Source organism: Doryrhamphus excisus, linkage group LG14 (genome assembly GCF_037039965.1).
Source record: "Doryrhamphus excisus strain RoL-2023G ecotype Guam linkage group LG14, RoL_Dexc_Guam_v1.1, whole genome shotgun sequence".
Lineage (NCBI taxonomy): Eukaryota > Metazoa > Chordata > Actinopteri > Syngnathiformes > Syngnathidae > Doryrhamphus > Doryrhamphus excisus.
This window is the reverse complement of record NC_136370.1, coordinates 4,132,470-4,156,140: the sequence shown is the minus strand read 5'-3', so window position 1 is coordinate 4,156,140 and position 23,671 is coordinate 4,132,470. Positions and strand designations below refer to the sequence as shown.

The 23,671-nt window shown below is 42.4% G+C and overlaps 2 protein-coding genes across 9 annotated transcripts in view; one reads left to right on the top strand and one right to left on the bottom strand.

Annotated features, from left to right (window-relative positions):
* Positions 1-10,310, bottom strand: part of LOC131140462 (serine/threonine-protein kinase PAK 2-like) — a 22,466-nt gene extending 12,156 nt beyond the window's left edge. Inside the window, exons 1-8 of one of the 3 annotated variants that reach the window (XM_058090918.2) lie at positions 10,008-10,310; positions 3,661-3,854; positions 1,771-1,877; positions 966-1,113; positions 864-880; positions 685-795; positions 336-459; positions 185-248 (exon numbers count right to left, since the gene is read on the bottom strand). In XM_058090918.2, coding sequence (XP_057946901.1) covers positions 185-248; positions 336-459; positions 685-795; positions 864-880; positions 966-1,113; positions 1,771-1,877; positions 3,661-3,838 — 749 coding nt within the window. In that variant the 5' untranslated portion in view covers positions 3,839-3,854; positions 10,008-10,310. Of the gene's footprint in view, positions 1-184; positions 249-335; positions 460-684; positions 796-863; positions 881-965; positions 1,114-1,770; positions 1,878-3,660; positions 3,855-5,867; positions 6,131-10,007 lie in introns of those variants that run through there. The other 2 variants (XM_058090919.2, XM_058090921.2) reach the window with 2 other exon arrangements.
* hltf (helicase-like transcription factor) lies at positions 9,946-23,671 on the top strand. 6 transcript variants are annotated; one of them, XM_078796326.1, is made up of 25 exons: positions 9,946-10,117; positions 10,939-11,138; positions 11,978-12,144; positions 12,207-12,331; positions 12,864-12,946; positions 13,811-13,882; positions 16,444-16,635; positions 16,706-16,780; positions 16,862-16,886; positions 16,960-17,008; positions 17,633-17,700; positions 17,769-17,810; positions 17,889-18,002; positions 18,904-18,998; positions 19,100-19,243; positions 19,347-19,485; positions 19,816-19,951; positions 20,100-20,279; positions 20,355-20,470; positions 21,097-21,278; positions 21,341-21,460; positions 21,536-21,648; positions 22,587-22,767; positions 23,292-23,372; positions 23,446-23,671. In XM_078796326.1, the coding sequence occupies exons 2-25, from the start codon at positions 10,944-10,946 to the stop codon at positions 23,587-23,589; spliced, it is 2,838 nt and encodes a 945-aa protein (XP_078652452.1). In that variant the 5' UTR covers positions 9,946-10,117; positions 10,939-10,943; the 3' UTR covers positions 23,590-23,671. The 6 variants fall into 6 exon arrangements, with proteins under 6 accessions (XP_078652452.1, XP_078652453.1, XP_078652450.1 ...); XM_078796327.1 differs by lacking the exon at positions 9,946-10,117 and adding an exon at positions 10,371-10,390; XM_078796324.1 differs by lacking the exon at positions 9,946-10,117 and adding an exon at positions 10,578-10,695 and having other exon boundaries at positions 10,940-11,138.

The following is a 23,671-nucleotide window of genomic DNA, read 5'->3' as shown; positions in this document are numbered from 1 at the left end:
ATTAAAATTGCCTGGGAGAACGTTTGTCAAATATCAATAACAGCAATTCTCGAACTGTATAACCGAGTAAAACGGAGATGTGTTGAAGGACATCAGATATGTGGCACAGCTCAGATATGAAGCTCTCAATTTAACGGTCGATCTATTGTATGTTCCCAGCCTCAAAGCAAATATTTTGTCTTACCCTTGTCCGATCTTCTCGTATCGCGTGTACTTCTTCTTAGGATCCCCGATGCTGACAATAGTTCCTTTTACACACACAAACCCAAATATTACTTCGGGTTCTTGAACTGTTTAGCTATTTAGTTATTTCAAAATGAAAGTGAGACACTGACTGAGTTTCTCCATGATCTCCTCATCCGTCATCTTGCCTCCTTTCTTCTTCTGTCTGTCGGCCGCCTTGGAGGCTGCGTCTCCCTCCGGAGGCGGCAGTGGGTCGATCACCGACCTTGTGTAAACCTGATGAAAAAACACAGGAAATTTTACATTAATATATCAGTATGAACCTAAAAATAGGATTTATTATTATACTTGTCAATAATAATGATAACAACTTATTTTGAATATTATTATTTACTAATTTATGACTATTAATAATAATTTCACAATTTCCCCTACCAAAACCTTGAGAATCCCCCTAACAATGACCTTCTATTAGCAAAAAATGACATTTGAATAACCCACTGATTTTGTGTGTTCTGGCCTCGGTGCCACAATTGGCGGAGGGGCATCGTCGTCATCGTCGTAGTCGCCATCTTTTCTCCCCGGCGAGGTGGTCGCACTCTGCTTGTCCGGCTGCAGCAAGTGCACACATGGTGTCAGACTGACCAATGAAAAGATAGGAAATGAGTTGGACTACTCACCGACTGAGAATCTTTATCTGAAAGGAAACGAAGCAAATGAGTGAAACGGCGCATGCGCGAGCTCCAAACACGTGGCGTGTGAACTCGGGGAGGAGAACCGACCTGAGGCAGAGAAACTGAGGTACTTCTGCTTCCCGCTGGTGGAGTCGTAGAACTTGAGGATGTCGAGGACCGCCTGGGGATTCTGCTTCTGCTCTGATTTGCTGATGTTGGAGGTTTGAAGGAGGCGGGCCCACTGCTCCGGCATGCCCTGGTCAGACACACACAAGATCTCATTTCAAGAAGGGGGTGTCCAAAGGCCGGGCCATGAGCTTTTCTTGAGGCCCTAAAGTCCTTGATATTGAACTGCTTGGCCCACATTCAGCTACGTTACATTGGTTTTCAGCATGGAATTAAGAACAGAAAATATAATAAATATAATAATATCCAGTGGAAACCCGTTATTATCATTATTAGTAAAAAGTGCCTGCTTAAGTCGACGAGGACATACAGTACGCGGTTGACCATTTTTCTCGACATAAAATATGAGACCCAAGGGGGTCATTTCTATGAAAACTATTCTGTATATGTTGACATGTGTTGTAGCAGTTCTTCCCATACATGAATTTACATGTGGCGGCCCGCCACAGATACATTTGGACAGCCACAAATCCATTTGGTGCTGTTTTTACACATTATAATGCACCTGGTATGCAAAAGAATAATTTTTCATGCAGGGATATATAGGTTTGGATTTTGTTTTCCCTTCTCAATAATAAATTGTTTCCCTTAAAAACTGCATTTTGACATTCCATCGTCACCCCTACACTAGCAAGTAGTAGTATCAATTAAGATAGGGATATAATAATAATACAAAAAGCATTACAATACAGGAAAGTAAAAAAAAAAGTGTATAAACATGTCTTACTGTGAACTCTCCAGTGACTGCATCAAACCCCACGTGGATAGTGTGCTCAAAGTCAGACGGGGAAGAGATCTCCGGCCTGTCCTTGTCCCGGTCTTTCTTCCTGCCTCCTGCAAAGCAATGTTACATGTTAAAGGTCCCATCTTGTGCAAAAATGACTTTCATGACGTACTTGAGAGTATTTGTCTCTAGAGCAGGGTTGTCCAATGTGTGGGCCGGGAGCCATTTGCAGAAAAAATTGGAAAATCAGCAGTACTGGTAACTTTACAACAAAAAGTCAAAATATTAAGAGAAAAAAGTTGTAATATAACAAGAAAAATCTGTAATTTTATTATTTTGAAAATAACCTCATTTTTTATGCATAATGCATTTTTAATGTTAATGTACAAGAATAAAGTCAAAATATTATGAGAATAAAGTAGGGGTGCTCCGGACAATTGGCCACAAATTGGTATCAGTGCAAAAGAACAGTATCGACATCGGCCGATACTTGCTTTAAAATGCGATGCCCTCCACCGATCCACTAGAAGCATGTCTGCCGTGTGTGGGACTTCCTGTCTTTGTCAGAGTGATATAAGTTCTGCAACCTTGGTGACCCATAATATAGCCAGTAGTATATTGAAACACATTTAAACAATAATGTGATTGGGATTGGTATTGGTATTGGCTGATTTCTCTCATGGATTATCGGTATCGACAGCATAAAATCCTGATCGGATCATCCCTAGAATAAAGTCATAATTATTAGAAGAGAATTTACAAGAAAAATGTTGAAACAATTACATGAATAAACAAAATATGAAGAGAAGAAAGTTGGATTCTAATGAGGAAAAAAGGCACCCTTTTACGAGATCATCATATGGTGTGGAAAAATAATGTAACTTTCGTAGCATAGAGTTGAACTTGGTAAAATAAAGTATTAATAATAAATAATATTAATACATTTAATTTTGATTTGGTGGCAGAAAAAAAATTAATATTACTAGAATAAAGTCAAAATATTATGAGAGACAAGACGGAAATTTTCAACAACACACAAAAATACTGTAAAAAGAAAAACAGTTGCTATTATTTTACGGCAAGAAAAGAACAAAGGTTGACACTAACACTGTGGTTTTTCACCCAATAATGTTTGGTGGTGGAAAAAATTATGTCACTACAATAAAGTCAAAATATTGTGGCAATAAAGTCATTATTACACGAAGAAAATTCACAAGAAAGTTGAAATTGTTTTAAATTTTTTTTAATAGCTGTAATTTTACCAGAATAAAGTCAACATATCAAAACAAGCAAATGGTCGCAATTTTACGAACATAAATTAATATCTAATATCATGAGGAAAAATAACATTCGTTTTTTTTAAATACTTTAAAGTTTTAGTATTATGAGAAGGACGCACAGTCAAGAGATCGGGAAGACCTGGGTTCGATTCCCCGCTTGCGCATCTCTATGTGGAGTTTGCATGTTCTCCCCGTACATGTGTGGGTTTTCTCTGGGCACTCCGGTTTCCTCCCACATTCCAAAAACATGCTAGGTTAATTGGCAACTGCCAATTTGTCCGTGGGTATGAATGTGAATGGTTGTTTGTCTATATGTGCCCTGTGATTGGCTGCCGACCAGTCCAGGTGTCTGGGGTGTACCCCGCCTCTCGCCCAAAGACAGCTGGGATAGGCTCCAGCATACCCTAGTGAGGATAAGCAGTATAGAAAAGGGATGGATGGAGGTTGGGGGAAATATGTAAATATTACAAGAATCATGTCATAATCTTCAGAAAAAGTATGCAGACTATTAAAGAAAAAGTTAAAATATTTGGAAAATAAAAACAAAATGGGACAAAAAACAAAGTTGATACTAATAATGGTCTTTCCTTTGTGCACGTGCATGTCTTCTCACCTTTCTCAGAGGCAAACATGGAGATGATCTTGTTCCTGGACTTCCGCTCCTCCGGCACAGACGGAAGTGGCCGAGAGCTGTGGTTGGTCGACTGGGGGTCTTTGGCTCCTCCTCCTTGGCTGCTCATCCTGACAGGGGGGGCGGGGGGCTTGTCCTCACACACTCCGCTGTCGCACATCTACACACGCTTGGACCTGACGGGAGGCAAACAAACATTGAAAGCTTAAAAGAAATCGCAGCGGGGCAGGGCGACTAGTGACGAGTCGGGTCTCGTTCACAGCGGCGAATGAATGAGGAAGGAAACAAGGACGGCTGTAGCAGTCTGGCATGAGGTTGGTGTGAGGGATACAGAAGTGATCTCGTCTTCATTGAACAGACGCCAGGAAATGACATCTTTTTTAAGGAACTTACACTTTTCACTATTTCTATACAGTTTTCCACAGGGACAAAACATTAGGTCAATACAGTACTGGGATTGCCCGTGTAATAGATGCCATTCATCACATACAACAAATGTAGCATTGCCGGGAGGACACAAGCCTTAGCAAGACTAGGATGTCACGCTAGTGTGATGCAACACTCACATTTTAACAGCCACATCATGCTAGGTTAGCCTGTTTGCTGAAGAAAAAACAAATAATCAAACTTACAGCTCCACATCTGTAGCTGACAGGTGGAGGCTTTATTTTAAGATGTGTAGCGACGCCTGCTCTTTGACAAAGCTGTCCACTATGAAGTGGTGTATTGCATGTTGTAATGCATAACACATCTTCGCTGGTTGAAGATGTAGCCTACTATATTAGCTCACACTAGCTAACCATCCAAACTTTTACAGTGAGGGCCACACAGGTGAAAAAAAACAACAAAATGCATCATCAAAAGTAAGCAATGGCCACTTACGTAGATATTGCAAAGCAACGCATGTAAATATGCTAAGAAGTTATCTTTTTATTTATTTTTTTAAACTGTATCTCAGCTTTGCATCTTTTTGCCATTAAAAAATTCCAAATATTAAAATTTTCTTCTGAAATATTTTTTGTAAATTTATTTTCGTAACATTAACATTACCGTACCTTGTGATTGGCTGGCGACCAGTCCAGGGTGTACCCCGTACACAGACAGCTCGGATAGGCTCCAGCACCCCCATGAGGATAAGCGGTATAAAATGAATGAAAAAACATCCTATTTTTTCTTTAATATTTCCACTTTAAGCTACTAAAATTTTCCTCATAATGTTGAGTTTATTCTCATCAAATTGTGACTTTGTTGTCTTAACATTTAGACTTTATTATCATAAAATGACAGCTTTTTTTCCATTTCTGCTCTTTTTGATATTTTCCCAACTATTTCGACTTTCTTGTAAATTTCCTTGACATGACTTTATTCCTGTAATAGTTTGGACTTCATTCTGGTAATTTTATATTTCTTTTCTGCAAGCTAATCTTCCATAAATAACAAATTTTGTTTCGTTTTTCATATTATGACAAAAAGAATATTTCATTTGTTTCAATATTTCAACTCTGTGCTAATGACATGATTAAAAATGACTTTTTTCCTCATATTACAATTTTATTCTTGAAAAATTGCAACATCTTTCTGATTAAAATACAATTTTTTCTCTAAATATCTTGATTTATACTAAAAATATTACTGTTTTTGTCCTCATTTTCTCTAAAAAACCCTCCAGCTATTCCAACTCTGCATTTTAATTCACATTAGTAAGTTAATGAGTAGTTTATTGTTTTCAGTAGCTTAATAATTGACTGACAAACTTCTTTTTACACTTGTATGTCAGTCAAGAATAGGCCATATGGTGGTGACAAGGGGAAATTCAACTAAATGAAGGTATTGCTGTAGGAAAGAGGTGAAGACAACATGCTTTGGCCCGCTTACCACATTATGATGTTGTTATCACCACAAGGAATGTTTTACACAATAGAACACGACAAGTGAATCTTTATCTCAAGCATCTCTGCACCTTTAAAGACCACCATTAGAGTCCAAACCTTTTTATGAACCGCAACATTCTCTCGGGTGCCATCACAAAGGGAAACAGGAAGCACTATGTGGCCAAGCACTGAAGCAGCACTAAAAAAAGGCTTTCATTCCACCTATGTCGGCTCCGGTACATTCTCTTAACAAGCAGTCCAATAATGTCAATGATGACCACTCCCCAGATGTTCTTCCACCTTGCACCCTGCACTCACCTTTCTGCTGCCTCTTCTGTGTCTTACAGAAGACCAGGAGCACACAAAGAGCAGTCCAAGCAAATACGCGTGACACTGCGTCTCACCTGCATTTGCCTCCAAACCGACTCAGCACCGTCCTGCACCCTTCACCCTCTGTCGGTCTTTTCAGGGCAGGTCTGAGCCGGCTGTCTCATTCCTCAGCGACAGTGCGAGGGACAAGTGTATTCTTGCCCAGGCTGGATAAAATGAGTCCCACTGCAGCTTGCCTTCATGTGCAATTTCAAACTCACCGTCTGCCTGTGTGTGTGTATGTATGTGTGAGAATGCTGGTCAAGCTGGGACACGTTCTCTCCCAGTATAGGAATTTCACAGCTACAGGGTTATTGCTGCTAACGTTTACACATAGAGTACATCGATATTCCCTCAAATAAAATCCAATAAATACAGATACAGGGGCAAGATCAATTAAATTTAATAAACCTGGTTAAATGACTGCATTAACACCCATGTCGTAGTACATAAGCATGTAACACAAGCAGAGCTTAGCCTAGCCTTAGTGTCCAAACCTTTCCCAGTGTGGGCCATGTAGATTATATAAGAAGGTATACATATTTATCAACGATACACTGCCAAAATAGCATTCTTCTTCTTAATAAGAAGAAATAATCAGTCTATTCTTGTAAAATTGTGACTTTTGACTACAGCTGTCTTTTCCCTTTGGTGGTGTTTAATTTTTCAACCATTTCATGATTCTTTGCTAAAGGGAGACTGCACTTTTGGGGAATTTTGCCCATTATTCACAATCCTTATGTGAAACATGAACATGAATTTCTTTCCCTTTCCTGTGCATTATAACAAGAGAGAACGAGTTAATATGGGCTAACTAACAAGGCTCGTCATTAGGATACACCTATTTCGACTATGAAACCCTCTAAAAAAACCTCTAATGGTGTTTTTTTTGTTTGATATACATGCTGTGATCATACAAGAACAGGTACATTGATGATAAGTTGTAATACTTACAGTATCTTGCTGTATTTTGATGACTAAAAACATTACCGAAACTTCTTTCGTACGTAATCCAAGGCAAAGTTGTGGAGTACATTTTCAACGGGGTGAACATGAGGGTTGGGCATGGAGCATTGTTGGGAACCAGGATTAACATTTCAATACCTGCTTTTGGTGATCAACCAGCCCGCTGAGGGGAAAAAAGTGACAGCATATTCCACCGAAATAAAAGAAGATGGCGAACAACAAAGAAGCGGCAGGAAGCGTTTGTATTCATCCATTTCAACCATCGACAGTGTGTGACGGTGCTGGACGTGAACGCTAGCATTAGCCAGGAAGTCGACCAGACCTTGCCTTAAAAGTGTTGCTCCATTTACGATACTTGTTTGATATTCTGCATACAGTTTAATTGGACTGACTAACACGGTTAATTTATACTTTGTTTTTTTGTGAGGTTTTCAAAAATGAAAATAATTTGTGAACGTATACTCCTATGCCAAGAGACTTGGAAACATTTATGTTTATTAAGTTCATTCATTCAATAATTTTCCTTCATTATCCTCACAATGGTCGCGGGGGTGCTGGAGCCTATCCCAGCTGTCTTCGGGTGAGAGGCGGGGTACACCCTGGACTGGTGGCCAGCCAATCACAGGGCACATATAGACAAACAACATTCACACTCACATTCATACCTATGGACAATTTGGAGTCACCAATTAACCTAGCATGTTTTTGGAATGTGGGAGAAAACCCACGCATGCACGGGGAGAACATGCAAACTCCACACAGAGGGTGGAATCGTACTTGGGTCTCCTAGCTGTGTGGGTCTGTGCGCTAACCACTCCGCTAACCGTGCAGCATTTATTGAGTTCAATGGTTTGATATTTATATAATGGTAATAAATAGCCCTGTGAGAAATTCATAGTAAAGTCATTCATAAAAAGTTCAAATGATTAAAAAAAATAATGAAGACATTCAGACATTCCATCCCTCATTTAAACCATGCAAACTTTTATCACCCTGCCCCTGAAAAAATAGGAATCGAGAATGGTTAGGAACCGGAATAGAAACGAGGAACCAGAACAGTCTCAAATTCAAATGATGCCCAAGCAAACTGGACGGCTCAGACTATCTCAGACTTTCATCATCATCACTGTGCTTTCTATTCCACCCACATGTAGGCTGGCACTCATCCAAGAAAGCCCACTTCCTCAACACTGCACTTGCGAAAGCCCCCAACGAGGGGACTATTTTCCCTTCGTGGCGCTGGTCTTGTGTCTATGTGTGTGAACAATGCCAATTTGTATGCCGAGGTTTTTTTAACAGCCCCACACTGTGCTCCTTCATTTAAGAGTCTAGTTTGGAGTTGTTGGGTTTTTTCCCCCTCCCCTCTCCTAGTGTTGTCCCCCCCCATCGCCCAATCATCCCGTCCTGTCACCCCTTGTCTCACTACATAGTATGTTGTATATGTATGGATGGATGATTGCACTATTTCACTTGTTCTTCTGTATAAGTGACAAGAATAAAGGGCTACATCATCATCATCATCAACTAGCAGGAGCACCACACACACACATATGCACACACACTTACGACAAGCTGTTTACAGGAAGTGGACGGCAAGTCTTTTGTGTTCAGCTTCTATAAAAGGAAACCGCGTGGAGGTCTTCCTGGAAGGAGTGACGATGAAGCCACATGGGACACCCCCCCAGACAGAAAGAAACAGTGTGAGCTCCTCTGACCACTCCTGTGATGTCTAGAGGTGAATGAAGTGTAAACACACCTTCACTTCCTGTTATTTCAACACACTGAAGAATTTCACATTTGGGATCATCGCCCACCCTGGCGAATGCACCAATTTAATTGCATTACAGAGGTCACCATTCAAGGACAACCCGCTGATCTACTAATTTATTGATAAAGAGGTGTGTGCAAGTTAACAGCGACCAAGGTACTAACAGGGTTTTTCCAACCTTGCTCATAAACACATAATAACGGGACTGAGAATGCCAGGTTAGAGCTGTTAGCTCTTCCATCTCACGTTCCCCATGGTGACAAACCATGATGACATTCTCTTCTCTATATCGGGGGCGGGAGGTGTTGTGTGACTCAATGCAAACAGATGCTCTGGAGCATAAAAAATGGAGCCATCTCTCGCAACAAGCAAACTACATCTCTAGCTGCACACAAAAACAATACGAAATAAATATAATAAATACAAATAAAGCACTATAAAACACCCTCCCACATTCCAAAAACATGCTAGGTTAATTGTTGACTCCAAATTCTCCACAAGTATGAATGTGAGTGTGAATGGTTGTTTGTCTATATGTGCCCTGTGATTGGCTGGCCACCAGTCCAGGGTGGACCCCGCCTCTCGCCCAAAGACAGCTGGGATAGGCTCCAGCACCCCCGCAACCCTTGTGAGGATAAGCGGTAGAAAATGAATGAATTAAGATATAATCGGTGTTTGGTGGTTTACTAAGCCCTATTAATAATTTAAAAAACGCGTGTTTAAACCAATTCAATTCGTTCCGACAGGCCTGTTGCCTGTCTGCCAATGACTGACACCTAGTGACCGAGGTAGAATATTACAGTCACAATCTTCATTGCTTATATTTGTATTTTAGGTCTTTTAATGCTTGAATATGCTTCATTTAGGAAAAATAAATACATTTACTTAAGTGTCCTTTTTTGTTACGTTGAATAGGCTGGAAACAGCCACGAAAACAGCATGATGTATTCATATATGTTTAAATAGTTGGAAAATTTCAATACTGCTATTTCTTCTCTTATTTCCGTTACAAAACGGTCACATGGGACCATGTTTAACCACAGGAAGCGAACTGATCAGCTGAGACACGGAGAAAAGGGTAGGATAAATAATCCCTGCTTCTTCCTACACCTTTTCGGGCATGTTGAATTATAAATACGTGATGTTGTTCAATGCGACTTTGTAAAAGCATATTGGCAATAAGCTATACCGTTGCCATTAGAGGAATGACTGGGGTTGAAAATGCCTTTAAACTGGGCTAAAATCATGTCTAAAAATCATCTTTCTGATGCAGTCATATCACCAAAAGCGATGCAGCGGACGACACACACCAAAATAAGCATCTTGTAAGGAAGAGAATAACTAAGGCAACTCACCCGCTCAGGTGTCAGCCGTAAAAACAAACTGGGTGCTCTCCAAGCAAACTCCGCCCCTTTTGTCCCCCAGACACGGAAAAGAAAGTCCAGACGAGATTGACGGCCAAAGGGTATTTAAACGACACACACAGCACGCTGTCTTTTTCAACACGCTTTTTGCTTCCGGTTTTTCTCCCCGGACCTCTCCCTGCTGCTTGGCAATACTTTGCTCGGCCCGGGTGGGAGGAATTATTGCAAGAGGAAGCGGAACGTCGTACAATCAGAGCTTAGAGGCTTCCGTAGAAGCAGAATCCGCGCGTAAACACACACACACACAAAGTGGCGTTCAAGCGGCATCTGAATGGCCCATAACTATTAGCCACAGGCCGAACGAGATTTTCAAAGTAAGTGTACTAAGCCATACACTATGAACACAATATGCTCCAAAACATTCCACCTAACGCGGTTACTAAACGTAATCGCTGATATATTACACTTAAAATCAAAATGTTACTTGCCGAATTCATTTGGACCTCGCAATTGTTTCCAAATGCCCATACCAAAATGTGTATTGCGAAGGTTATGGGCGGAAGTGAATGTTGGACAGTGACGTACACACGCAAACGCGGAAATAAAGACCCTCCATCATCACCCACGTCGATGCTGCTTTGAAAAGTCGACTGTAAGCCAGGGGGAATACAAAAGGAGGAAAGTGTTCATTACAAACATGCCGCGCACTTTATCGCCAGGTAGTTAGACGCCCTGTGAGACGTGCGCGTAGGGCCGCTTACCAACCCCCCACCTAAGCTAACGCTGCGACTGTCTCGTCTCTGCCACACTCAACATAGCTGCTAGCTAGCTTGGACTTAACCGTTTCTCCAAGCCATAACCTGCACTCGGTTTGTCCCCTTGCACCTACATTTGTCAATTTACTTTGCAAACATTCGTGCAGGCGTCATGGCCTTCCGGAGGAGCTGGTTCAGTTGGGACCGGTACAGCGAGGTGGATCTCTTCACCGACCGCTTCGACCAGAACAGCTCCCTCTTCCAGGCCATCAGAGCCGCAGCATCCGAGGAGCCGGACGCCGATGGCAATGTGTTCTTCGGCCAAATACAGGGCACTGTTGTCGGCCTGAAATATTACGGCGGGGTGGTGAGCATCCCAAAGAACCACCATCTTGGATCCAATGCACTCAATTCCTACTCACCTAAACATGCTGTCACTATTCCAAAATGCTCACAATTGCTTTTTGCAACACAAATCTGTGCTAAACAGCTACAAAGACTGTACTGACCTGATTATAGGACGACACACTTCTGTATTACTTGTCCTCCTGATCCCAGACAACTTTCATCAATCACAGATAGGGTTGCCGAGGATAACATTATTATGATAACAAGAGAGCCTTGTTGTTAGACATGCATTTACCTCCCTAAACCTAATAGCCACTTGTAGCATTCCCGTAGGACAAAAACAAGCTCCAATTTAGCAAACTAACAAATATCACTGCTAAAAAGACATATTAGACCAGACCAGAAGCTTGGCAAACAACGCTAGCTAGTAGCTTCTGTTAAAGTGAGTCAGAAAAGGGGAACAGCAGTGAGATTGATAGGTGTGCAATCATACACGTTTAGCCTGTGACAAGCTGTCATCAATAAACTAAAATTTTGCAGACTACAGACGGTTTGATTCTTTCTATTATGGGACAAAGTGTGTCCCTTGTCAACTTAATACAGAGCTATTCTGTATTTCAAGACAACAGCCATTCATCCTAATAGACAATTTGGCCTAACGTAATAAAAGACCCATCTTGGTACTAGGCTATATATTATATTCAGGTTATTGTCTTAAACGAGCCAAAACTGAGTAAAACGGGTGCCCATAATAATTTGTGAAGGCATTAGATACCGCATTTTCGGGTGATTGGATAAACATTCTTACACAAAACATCGGCTGCTTAACCGTGTGCTAACACAATGTTTTGTTGATAGGTCAACCAAGGCGAAATGGTCGGATTGGTGCGCGAGCCCCATAATCTGTACGACCGCAACGCCGTCATAGTCGCCAACATTTACGGCAGTCAAGTCGGACACATCAAGCGGGAGCTGGCGGCCGCCATGGCCCACATCATGGACAACAAGCTGGCGAAAGTAGAGGGGTGAGATACGGTATTTGGTACAAGTTGTATTCCATGCATTCTAACCCTTTTTGTTCTTTCAGGGTGGTGCACTCTGGGTCAAAAAATAGATTCTCCATGCCGGTCATTTTGTCCTTCTGGGGGAAAGATGAGAACAAAAGTGGGGTGACTCAGTGTTTGGCACGCCACGGCTATAAACTCAGTACAGGTGGAGTTAAAGCAAAAACTACTCAGAAACACTACTGCACACAAATACTGGCCACTTTGTGTGCATTAGGTACACCTGCAACAGTGGATATGTTTTCTAAGCTCAGCATCTGAAAGGGTCTGTGTAGTCAGGTCAAGTGTAGTCAGATAAAGGGATTCAAGTAAGCCCTTTTATATCTATTGTATTGGGTAATGTCAATGTAGAGGTGACTATAGGGGTGCTATTTCATGTCTAGCGGGCTCTGATAATGGCAGTGCTTTGCTTTAAGATGTGTAGCGATGCCTTTTTTTTATAACAAAGCTATTTTTCACGAAGTGATTGTATAAACATGATGTCAACTTCAAAAAGCGTCCGTTTGACCGCTTCCTCAAAAAGCATACAAGTGGGGGAGGTGTTTGGTGCTCATAAACAGGCATTACTGTGAGATCGTCATTAAAATGTTTGTCCTATGCACATTGTGCAGGTGTACCCAATGCTGTGGCTGGTGGCTGTGCAGTCCATTCATGACAATTGTCTCTGCGTTTTAACTCAGGTGCAAGTCACAAGCCGTACAGCTTGGGTGCTGGGATGGCATCGAATAAAAGAGGCGTGACTGTCCCACTCACGCCAGAGGAGGTAAACCACTTTACTACAAGTTTCACTACAGATTTATTGACGCTACAACGGGGTGTCCGAACTTTGTTCCATCGAAGGCCACATACTGAAAAATGAACGCATGCAAGAGCCGCTTTGAACACAATGTAGATATGCTGACATGTTGTATATGGCTCAAGAAAAAAAGCTACATTTTAGCTTTGTGATGTAGGGCTGTATGAGCTTTGGTTTTTGCTCTTTTTCATGTTCCAAATATTTAAACTTCTTTCTGAAGTCCTGTTTTAAAATGATTTTTTTGCGATATTAATATTATAACCTTTTCCCAACCTAATTTTCTGAAAATTACAACTTTGTTTTGTTTGTTTCTTATGACTTTTTAAAAATATGCTTTTTCTGTAATATTTCATCACTGTTTAAAACATTATTTTTTCTCATATTATGAGTTTATTCTCATAGAATGTGTTCTTTTTTTCTCATAATATTTTGACTTTATTCTCAAAACAATTAAACGTTTTTTCCTGCTCATGTCCCCTTTTGACTTGTTGACACTTTTGACTAATAATGATATAACTTTCCACATTGTCTAGTTTCTCATAATATTATGACATAAAAATGCCTCTTTTCTTTGATATTTTGCCTTTATGCTACTAATGTGACTTGAAATATTGTCCTCATAATATTAAGATTACAACTCTTGTCTCTTAAAATTTTGACTTTTTTCATGAAAAATTACTGCAGATTTTGGCAAATTGAAATGAACCTTTTCGAATGTACCACAGGCCACAAATTCACACTTGGCCACTTTGGACACCCCTGCGCTAGATGGACTTGCAGTGTGTTGTTTTTTGTCACAAGTGCTCAACTCTGGTCTGTCTTGTGTCACAGCTGAAGAACGCCTTTGACAACCTCTTCGAAGGCCTGCTTGAAAGTAAAGATGGTGAAAAAGAAGCAGCTGAAGTATGTAAGATTAAGATATGCCTTTATTCGTCCCTCAGTGGGGAAATTTGTAGTACATATGTGTACATATGTACATATGTCATGGTGTTTTTATTGGAGACAAAATTGGTGAAGTACGGTGCATACCATACATACAAGTATCCCAGTATCTCTGTACCAGCGTTGGTTGCTTTAAGACTGCAAGGGAAGCTCAGCTTGCCCTAAAAAAATTCACGGTGCTTTAACACAATCTTGATTGACTTTGAAATAGTAGTGTAGGGTGGGTTGGTACACTGTGCGAAACTGGACGATCACTGGATGGATATATGCTGGGCATTGTCCCGTCTATCCCAAGCTCAGCATCTCCAGGGTTTATGGGTTAGTGGCCTGTCCTGGATATGCATCTTATCTGGAGATTTTACCGATCCCTAGCTACTTTGTCTTTGTTAAAAACAACTAGTGTTGTGTTTGGCAACTGTCTTCTGTCATGCTGCAGTTTCTTTCCCCAACAAGCTCCGTCAGTTGCCTCGTGTAGCAGCTCCGGCTGCTAGCAAGATGCAAATCATTATAGATTATAGATACTATAATGTGCATATACAGGTAAGGGCCAGAAAATTAGAATATTTTCATAAACTTGATTTATTTCAGTCATTGTGTTCAAAAGGTATAACTTTTACATTATATTTAATCATTGCACACAGACTGATGCATTTCAAATGTTTATTTCTTTAATTTTGATGATTATAGGTGGCAACAAATGAAAATCTGAAATTCCGTGGGTCAGAAAATTAGAATATTACCTAAGGCCAATACAAAAAAAGGATTTTTAGAAATGTTGGCCAACTGAAAAGTATGAACGTGAAAAATATGAGAATGTACAGTACTCAATACTTGGTTGGAGCTCCTTTTGCCTCAATGACTGCATTAATGCGGCGTGGCATGGAGTCGATCAGTTTCTGGCACTGCTCAGGTGTTATGAGAGCCCAGGTTGCTTTGATAGTGGCCTTCAGCTCTTCTGCATTTTTGGGTCTGGCATTCTGCATCTTCCTCTTAACAATACCCCACAGATTTTCGATGGGGCTAAGGTCAGGCGAGTTGGCTGGCCAATTGAGAACAGAAATATCATGGTCCTTAAACCAGGCACTGGTAGATTTGGCGCTGTGTGCAGGCGCCAAGTCCTGTTGGAACGTAAAATCCCCATCTCCATAAAGCAGGTCAGCAGCAGGAAGCATGAAGTGCTCTAAAACTTGCTGGTAGACGGCTGCGTTGACCTTGGATCTCAGGAAACAGAGTGGACCGACACCAGCAGATGACATGGCACCCCAAACCATGACTGATGGTGGAAACTTCACACTAGACTTCAAGCAACGTGGATCCTGTGCCTCTCCTCTCTTCCTCCAGACTCTGGGACCTCGTCAGTGATGGTTTGGGGTGCCATGTCATCTGCTGGTGTCGGTCCAAGGTCAACGCAGCCGTCTACCAGCAAGTTTTAGAGCACTTCATGCTTCCTGCTGCTGACCTGCTTTATGGAGATGGGGATTTTACGTTCCAACAGGACTTGGCGCCTGCACACAGCGCCAAATCTACCAGTGCCTGGTTTAAGGACCATGATATTTCTGTTCTCAATTGGCCAGCCAACTCGCCTGACCTTAGCCCCATCGAAAATCTGTGGGGTATTGTTAAGAGGAAGATGCAGAATGCCAGACCCAAAAATGCAGAAGAGCTGAAGGCCACTATCAAAGCAACCTGGGCTCTCATAACACCTGAGCAGTGCCAGAAACTGATCGACTCCATGCCACGCCGCATTAATGCAGTCATTGAGGCAAAAGGAGCTCCAACCAAGTATTGAGTACTGTACATTCTCATATTTTTCACGTTCATACTTTTCAGTTGGCCAACATTTCTAAAAATCCTTTTTTTGTATTGGCCTTAGGTAATATTCTAATTTTCTGACCCACGGAATTTCAGATTTTCATTTGTTGCCACCTATAATCATCAAAATTAAAGAAATAAACATTTGAAATGCATCAGTCTGTGTGCAATGATTAAATATAATGTAAAAGTTATACCTTTTGAACACAATGACTGAAATAAATCAAGTTTATGAAAATATTCTAATTTTCTGGCCCTTACCTGTAAATAAAAGAACACATTTATGATTTAGGCTGTAGAAAAATGACCAGCAGCCGCGACTGCTCTGTACTGCAATGTAATGAACCACATATACAAAAGACATGTCATTCAATAACTTTATTGGTCATGTAACATCATCTGCAAGGGCACTTGTTGCTATGCAAGGTTTGGTTCAGCGCCACAGCCTAGTAAAACCAGAGCAGATACCAAAACACTCACAATCATGTCAAGTTAAGCTAGAGGGCTCTTCTGGATCATACAGCGAAGCAAGGACGGATATGCGGCAGGAGCATGAAGTCAGACACACACGCACACTTCGGAAATGACTCCAACAGTCATACTCAAAGATTACAAGATGTGAAAATTCAACCTCCCTGCTTTCTCCATTGAAATAGAACATATCCCGTGGAATCTCAATTGATCTGGAAGCTTTCCCATTTTATCTGCAGTCTGTGGCCACGCCACTCATGCCCCACCAGAGGCAGGCGCTGTCCTGGATGTGCGCTCGAGAGAACAAGTGCACCCTCCCGCCCTTCTGGGAGAAGCGAGGCGAGCTGTACTACAACACCCTGACGTGTTTCTCCGCCAAGGAAATCCCAGAGAGGGTCCTCGGGGGCATACTGGCGGATGACATGGGACTGGTGAGCGGCGCCTTCCAATGACCGCTTTATACCAGTAACATGTGAATGACCTTTTGGTGTTTATTTCCAGGGGAAAACGTTGACAACCATCGCCCTCATTCTCACCAATTTCCATGAAGGAAAGCCACTTCCTGTGTACAAGCGTGTAAGTATACCGGAAACAATGCACATACCAATGAAAGGTCCATTTCAGTTATATTACATGTTATGTGCTTTCAATGTGCAGGGGGAGCGGTCTTTGCCTGGAAAAGGTACTCACACCCGCTCATCAGACTTACATGGAAGACAACAGGAGTTCATGTGTGTTCTTATGTCCCCTTGCAGCTGACGGAGCCGGGCCCAGTGGCACAACTCATTATCTACGCTCTGATCCGTACGTATGACGGACACTACTCATGGCTATGCAAAATCAACACCTTGAACATTTGTTTGTATTGGATCCCTTTAGAAACCACAGATTGTAAAGCCGTATGTGCAGACATGGCATCTGTAAAGCTGCCCCTTTATGAGTTTCAAAATGTAATTGGTTAACTGGTTCCAAACACAGGTAGAATTCCTTCTTTATAAATAGAATGTTTTTGTAATGAAGAGCATAGAAAACCTGTTTATGGCCATCTGAATGTTTAACACTATTAGAGCCATCTAGACACAAAGTAACAACCCTATAGTCACCTTTACACTCATTCATTCATTCATTCAATTTTCTACCGCTTGTCCTAACAAGGGTGTGCTGGCGCCTATCCCAGCTGTCTTCGGGCTACAGGTGGGGTACCCCCTAGACTGGTCCCCAGCCAATCACAGATCACAAACGCACTCTCTGCAGTCGAGTAAATACCACCTCCTCTGGGGGAAATGCAGTGTATTGTGTTTTTCTGTGATTGGTTAAAGCCTTAACTGGTAACTGATCCTTGAAAACCAAGTCCAATGTTGGCCCTCTTTTCATCCTTACTTTAAAGGATGATGTGATCTAAACATGACTTCATTCTATGTGTGCCAGGACCCAGATGGAGCAGCTGTACTCCCCCATGTTCAATGTAGTGGATACAGCAAAGGTGTCCGAGAGAAGTAAGAGCATTAGGTTTCTTTATCCTGGCTGCCCTGTGTGGTTGTCATCACCTTCTCGTGTCTTGCAGGCAAGAGAAGCACCAAAACTAGCAAGAGAAAATTTGGTAAAGGTAATAGTATTCTGTGTTTGATTATATATCTACTTGTATTGATTTTTTTAACCAATGTCGTCATCTCTGACGGTACAGAGTCCCCGCTGTTGCTGGAGGATGTAGACTTTGCCTCAGCGTTGTTTGGGGGCCCCTCATCACCTGCACACTCTTATAAGAACAAGAAGAAAAAAAAGGCCAGTACAAGTCAAGGTGAGTTGCTACTTCTCTACACATTACATTGCTGTGCATTACGTATATTTCAATATGCAAAAAATATGGACTCAATCAGCCACTTCTGTGGGGCTATTCAAATAAATAGTCACATCAAAACCTTAAAAGCCCTTCACTGTTTCACTGTATTTTTCCTATGATTGAATATATCTGGAAAATAAATAGCTAATGTAGCCATAATCAGAATAATACATTCATAATGTAAAGGTTCTCTATATGACTGCAGTGCAAAGATAATGACAGGAGCACATTTCCATGTTTAAGAACGTACTGCAAAAACACTACCAAGATCCACTATATGACAGGAGCGCTCTTCTGTGTTTAAAGATCCTACATCTGACATGAGTGCTCTGCTTTTTCTCAAGACTTATTATAAAAACATTGCTCACAGATCCTCATATGATGGAATTGCTTGTGTGTGTTTAAGAAACTATTAAATCACTATAACCTGTAACTTTCTCCAAAATGCCTAAAGATTCTCCACCTGACCGGAAGTACTCTGCTGTATTAACAACTTACCACAGAAACAGCAGTAATCAGCGCCCTTCTTTTCTCAAGAACCTACCACTAAAAATAAAGATCTGAAGATATGATAGATATGAAAATATGACAGGTGTGTTCTGATGTAAGAACCTACTAAAAGAAGCAAACAAAAAAAAACAAGTTAAAAGTGTCTCTACATGACAAGAAGGCTCTGCTGTTTTTAAGGACCAAGGATTCTCTCCATGACAGAAGCAGTCTTCTGTTAAAAAAAAAAAAAAATCCTACTCCAAAAAACATTACTCAAAGATCCCCTCTATGACAGGAGGGCTTCTCCATGTTTAATAACCTACTACATTCATATCTTTTGAATATTTCTGATGGTGTTTGTGTTGAACAGTCACTGAGTACTACATCACAGACGGCTCCGGAGAGTCTTTATCAGCAACTGCGACTCTGATTGTGTGTCCGCTGTCAGTGCTCAGCAACTGGCTGGTAAGGTGGAGCGTCAACGTGTGTGTTGAAGTGCATCCTTCGGTTTTCACTGTAAAAGTCCGGTAAAGGCAATTTCACATTTAAAGCATGTGTGTTCTTAGGACCAGTTTGAGGAGCATGTGCGAGCTGACGTAAAGCTGAAAGTGTACATGTACCACGGCCAAGACCGCAACAGGAGCACCAAGTTCCTCTCCTCTCAGGATGTGGTGCTCACCACCTACAACGTCCTCGCCGCCGACTTTGGGGTGAGGTTTCTGCCATTGCGAATTTTGCTTCTTGTCATGATGTGAATATGAATAAACGGCACTGAGAGTATTCGTGTATGTGAGTATGTTGTTTCCGCTTCAGAGCAAGAACAAGAGTCCCCTGCATGAGATCAAGTGGTTGCGAGTGGTGCTCGACGAAGGCCACGTGGTGAGGAACCCCAGCACGCAGATGAGCAAGGCCGTGCTCGACCTCAGAGCTGAGCGCCGCTGGATTCTTTCCGGTACACCTGCAGTCACACACACTCCCAAACAACAGACTAGCATATTCACAATTACCTCCGCCAAGTTACTTTGGTGCTAGAGCCATTCCATTGTCACACAAACTGTTGCTAATATGTATATACTGTGTGTAAGATGTAATAAAGGTTCTTCAAAATGACTTTTTTTCAGCTGTACTTTGCCGAGTATTCTTTGACTTGCTAGACAGGCAGCCACATTCTGGATTTTTCCACCTTGGCGGAGGTCTGCGCTCCTCTTGAGTGCCTTTGTAGTTCTCATGACTCTCTGCAATTGCCATTAACTTATTGCTTTGGTTTTCCACGTTGGTCCAGGCACGCCTATCCAGAATAGTGTGAAGGATCTGTGGATGCTGCTGGCATTCCTGCGACTCAAGCCGTTCGATGTGAGGGAGTGGTGGAACCGCGTAATCCAAAGGCCCGTGACCCACGGGGACAGGGCTGGTCTCCAGTAAGGCATCTTTATTTGCATATCCACACACATCTGTGAGCTACCTGTCAGCCATTCAGCCTCGATTTACATATAGTTTCAAAAGAACCGCTCCCTGTGTTGGTAAATGTTTGATTGAAATGTAATAACACACTATACTGCGCTTCAGGAACCTTCAGACCCTGGTGAAGTGCATCACTTTGAGGCGCACCAAGAACAGCGAGGTAAACGGGCGCCCCCTGGTGACGCTACCAGAGAAAAGCGTGTGTGTGGAGCAGGTGGAGCTGAGCTCTGCCGAGCGGGAGGAGTATGAGCTGGCACGCAATGAGGGGCGACACACCATTAGCAGGTGAGCAAACAAACACTCGTCCTCTGTGGAATATTGAATGCCCTTTTTTTATTCTTTTGCCTTCTTTTTGACCAGATACGTCACCGAGGGCACTGTGTTGAGGAATTATGCTGACGTTCTGGCCATCCTGATGAGGCTCCGACAACACTGCTGCCACCCCGACCTTCTGGCAAACACCTCCGCAGATTCAGGTACATCGTCAAAAAACACACACAGTCCTCACATATTCGAATGCATCAAGTCATTGAAAGAAACTGTTGGGTGATTGGCTGCCTTTTTCGTGGAAAGTGGGGAAAGACTAGACACCTAGTAGCCTCAATAATTCATTGAGTTGAGCTTGTTGCAACGCAGTTAGGGACACAATTGAATGATACAGAGCTTAGTGGATGCTTTTTGATATGCTCCTGCCTTGTAGACTGTAATTAATGTGTTCCTATAATTACAGTACAAAATGAATTTTCATTTTGCAGTGTTTGATCTTAAAGTTCCAACAATTTTGATCAGGAGTGTACATGATTGAGATGCCGTGTGGAGACAACAGTGTTGCTTAATGAGTATGTTTGGTTGGGGGATTGTAGCTGCTGTGGCTTGTAGCTAACCAAATACACACCTGTCATTTTCAGCCATTATGTTTGTTTTATTCCTGTTCATATTTTACCGTCTGTAAATGAAAGTTGAGTCATTTCTCAAAAAGGTTTAAAATCAGGTAGGTTGCCTACAGCCACAGCTTTTTGTTAAGATTTGCTTTTGTAAACCACTAGAGGTGCCAATTAGAGCGTTTGTGGTAACCGCCATTGTTTCTCATCAACATCGTTAGGCATCGCATCCACGCCCGCCGAGTTGCGAGAGCGCCTGATCGAGAAGCTACGCATGGTGTTGGCGAGCGGCTCGGATGAGGAGTGCTCCGTGTGTCTGGACTCTGTCCGCCTGCCCGTCATCACGCACTGTGCCCACGTCTACTGCCGGCCCTGCATCGCCCAGGTCATCGGCACGGAGCAGGTGAGCCTGGCTGCATTCGCCACTCGGACTCTCCCAGCTAACTTGTCATGTGCCACACGCAGGAGAGCGCTCGCTGTCCTCTCTGTCGAAGCGACATCAAGATCAGCGAGCTGGTGGAGTTTCCGCAGGAGGCGGGGGAGGAGAGCAGTGGTAGTCCTGGGAAGTGGAGAACCAGCTCAAAGGTCACCGTCACGGTCCACGACACGTGTCTCGACAATCACAACGTGGTTTCACATGTCAGCCTTTTGTCTGCGCAGATACAAGCGCTGATGGGAAACCTACACAGGCTGCAGCGGGAAGACAGCAGCATCAAGTGTCTGGTCGTCTCGCAGTTCACTCGCTTCCTCACCATCCTGGAGACACCCCTCAGGTAACACGCACGAACGCCAACCACGTAACAAAAATGACTTGACTTGACATCCACGCTAGAGGTGTGAATCTCAGCACTGAGGACGATTCGATACACATCTCCATGCACTGCCAGCGATACCATTAAGGATACATGGAATTTTCTGATGATACGATGCGATAATCATTTTTTTTCAAATCAATGCAATCTGATATGATATGGTACAATTTATTGCGATATGGTGCAATTTGACATAATGTAAATAAGCAAAGGGAAAAAACTGGAATTCGGGGGGAAGGGGGCTGGGGGACTTGTTGCGGGGATGGACAAATAGTTCCTGGACAATTTGGAAAGCAGTGGAAGATCCACTGACCTGATTTGCTTGGTTCTTCCCCGGTGTCCAACGAGGAAATAGACGGGGAGGCAGCGGTAGACTTGTCCGTGTTGTGGTGTCCCCTTTTTAAGGGGGATCAGTTTGTTGTGCTGCCGTTGTACGGCTTTTTATCGTGACATTCTTTGCAAATGACAGACGTTTTGTCAAGCTTTCTGTCGTTCTTTGCGAATCCGTAGTGTTTCCAAACATATTTAAACGTTGCGTGGGGGTTAAATATAGAAACTTTCTCGCTGCTGCCTGCTAGGAACGTCCATGCTGTTTTACGAGTAGTTGTATGTGCCTTACGGCTGCCGTCCATATTCAATACAAAAGGCCAAATAATGATTATTCATTGCGCCTGGGCAACAGCATATGGGGTGAAGATGAACATTAATAAAACAGCACATGCATCGGATTTTACCGATACCCGCATCGCAATGAATCTAGATTTCACCTGTCAATTGCATCCATGCCCGGTGAATGAGCCGATGCACTCGCGTTGCGTGCATGCACATCAATGTACCGATTAATATCAATTATTTTCCACACCCTTAATCCACGCTGACCCCCGTCTCGTCCCCACCAGAGAGCACGGCTTTTGCTTTGTGCGCCTGGACGGCACCATGAGCCAAAAGAAGCGCACCCAGATGATACAGGAGTTCCAGAGCACCACTGCCAGCAGCCCCACCATCATGCTCCTGTCGCTCAAAGCCGGAGGGGTGGGGCTTAACTTGACAGCTGCATCCCACGTCTTCCTCATGGACCCGGTGAGTTCTGACCTGACCTTCTATCCCATCCTTTCATTGATGGAGATGAATGCCAGTCACATCATTTATTAAACTTTAGCTTCAATTTGAATTTCACTTCAATTTGTGGAGTTATATGAACAGAATGCTCCTATCTCACCATGTTAAAGAATACGTTTTAAAATTCCTGGATCCAGACGGTGATCCGATTCCTGAAAATTTACATTCAGAACTTTTCAATTTTGAAAGCGCTGGCTTGTGCTTGGCCGTGCATTTGCCATTTTTGATATTTATCAAATTAAATATAAATTATATCATTATGCATGTGATTTTTAAAAAATGTACAATAATTTGTTGACTTTTTCTTATTTGACAGGCTTTGTTTGGAGTTTGTTTCCGCAAAGATGCAAAAAAAGGGATGATTTTTGGGGGGTGATTTGTCCATTATTGTCTATTATTAAACTGCAATAGCCATTGTTTTTCCAGTAGAGTGCAGCAACGTCCACATAGGTGCTTTATTTTACATACGGTATCTGTTATTCCAGGCGTGGAACCCAGCCACCGAGGAGCAGTGTATCGACCGCTGCTACCGTCTGGGTCAGAAGAGAAAGGTCTTTGTCACCAAGGTATGAAAGAGCATATTTTCCATATATTATGTATATTTTCTAGTGTCACACTTGTGTGTGTGTATGCGAGCAGTTTATTGTGAAGGACTCTGTAGAGGAGAACATGGTGAAGATCCAGAAGCAGAAGCAGGACCTAGTCCAGGCGGCGTTCGGCTCCATCGGCACCGACAGGAAGACGTTGCGCATCAACGATATCAAGGCGCTGATGGAGTTGTAGTTTTGTCGTTTTACAGCTTCTACACATTCTAAATCTGTTTGTTCTTACATTTGTGTTTTAGGATAAAGCCCGCTACGGTAAA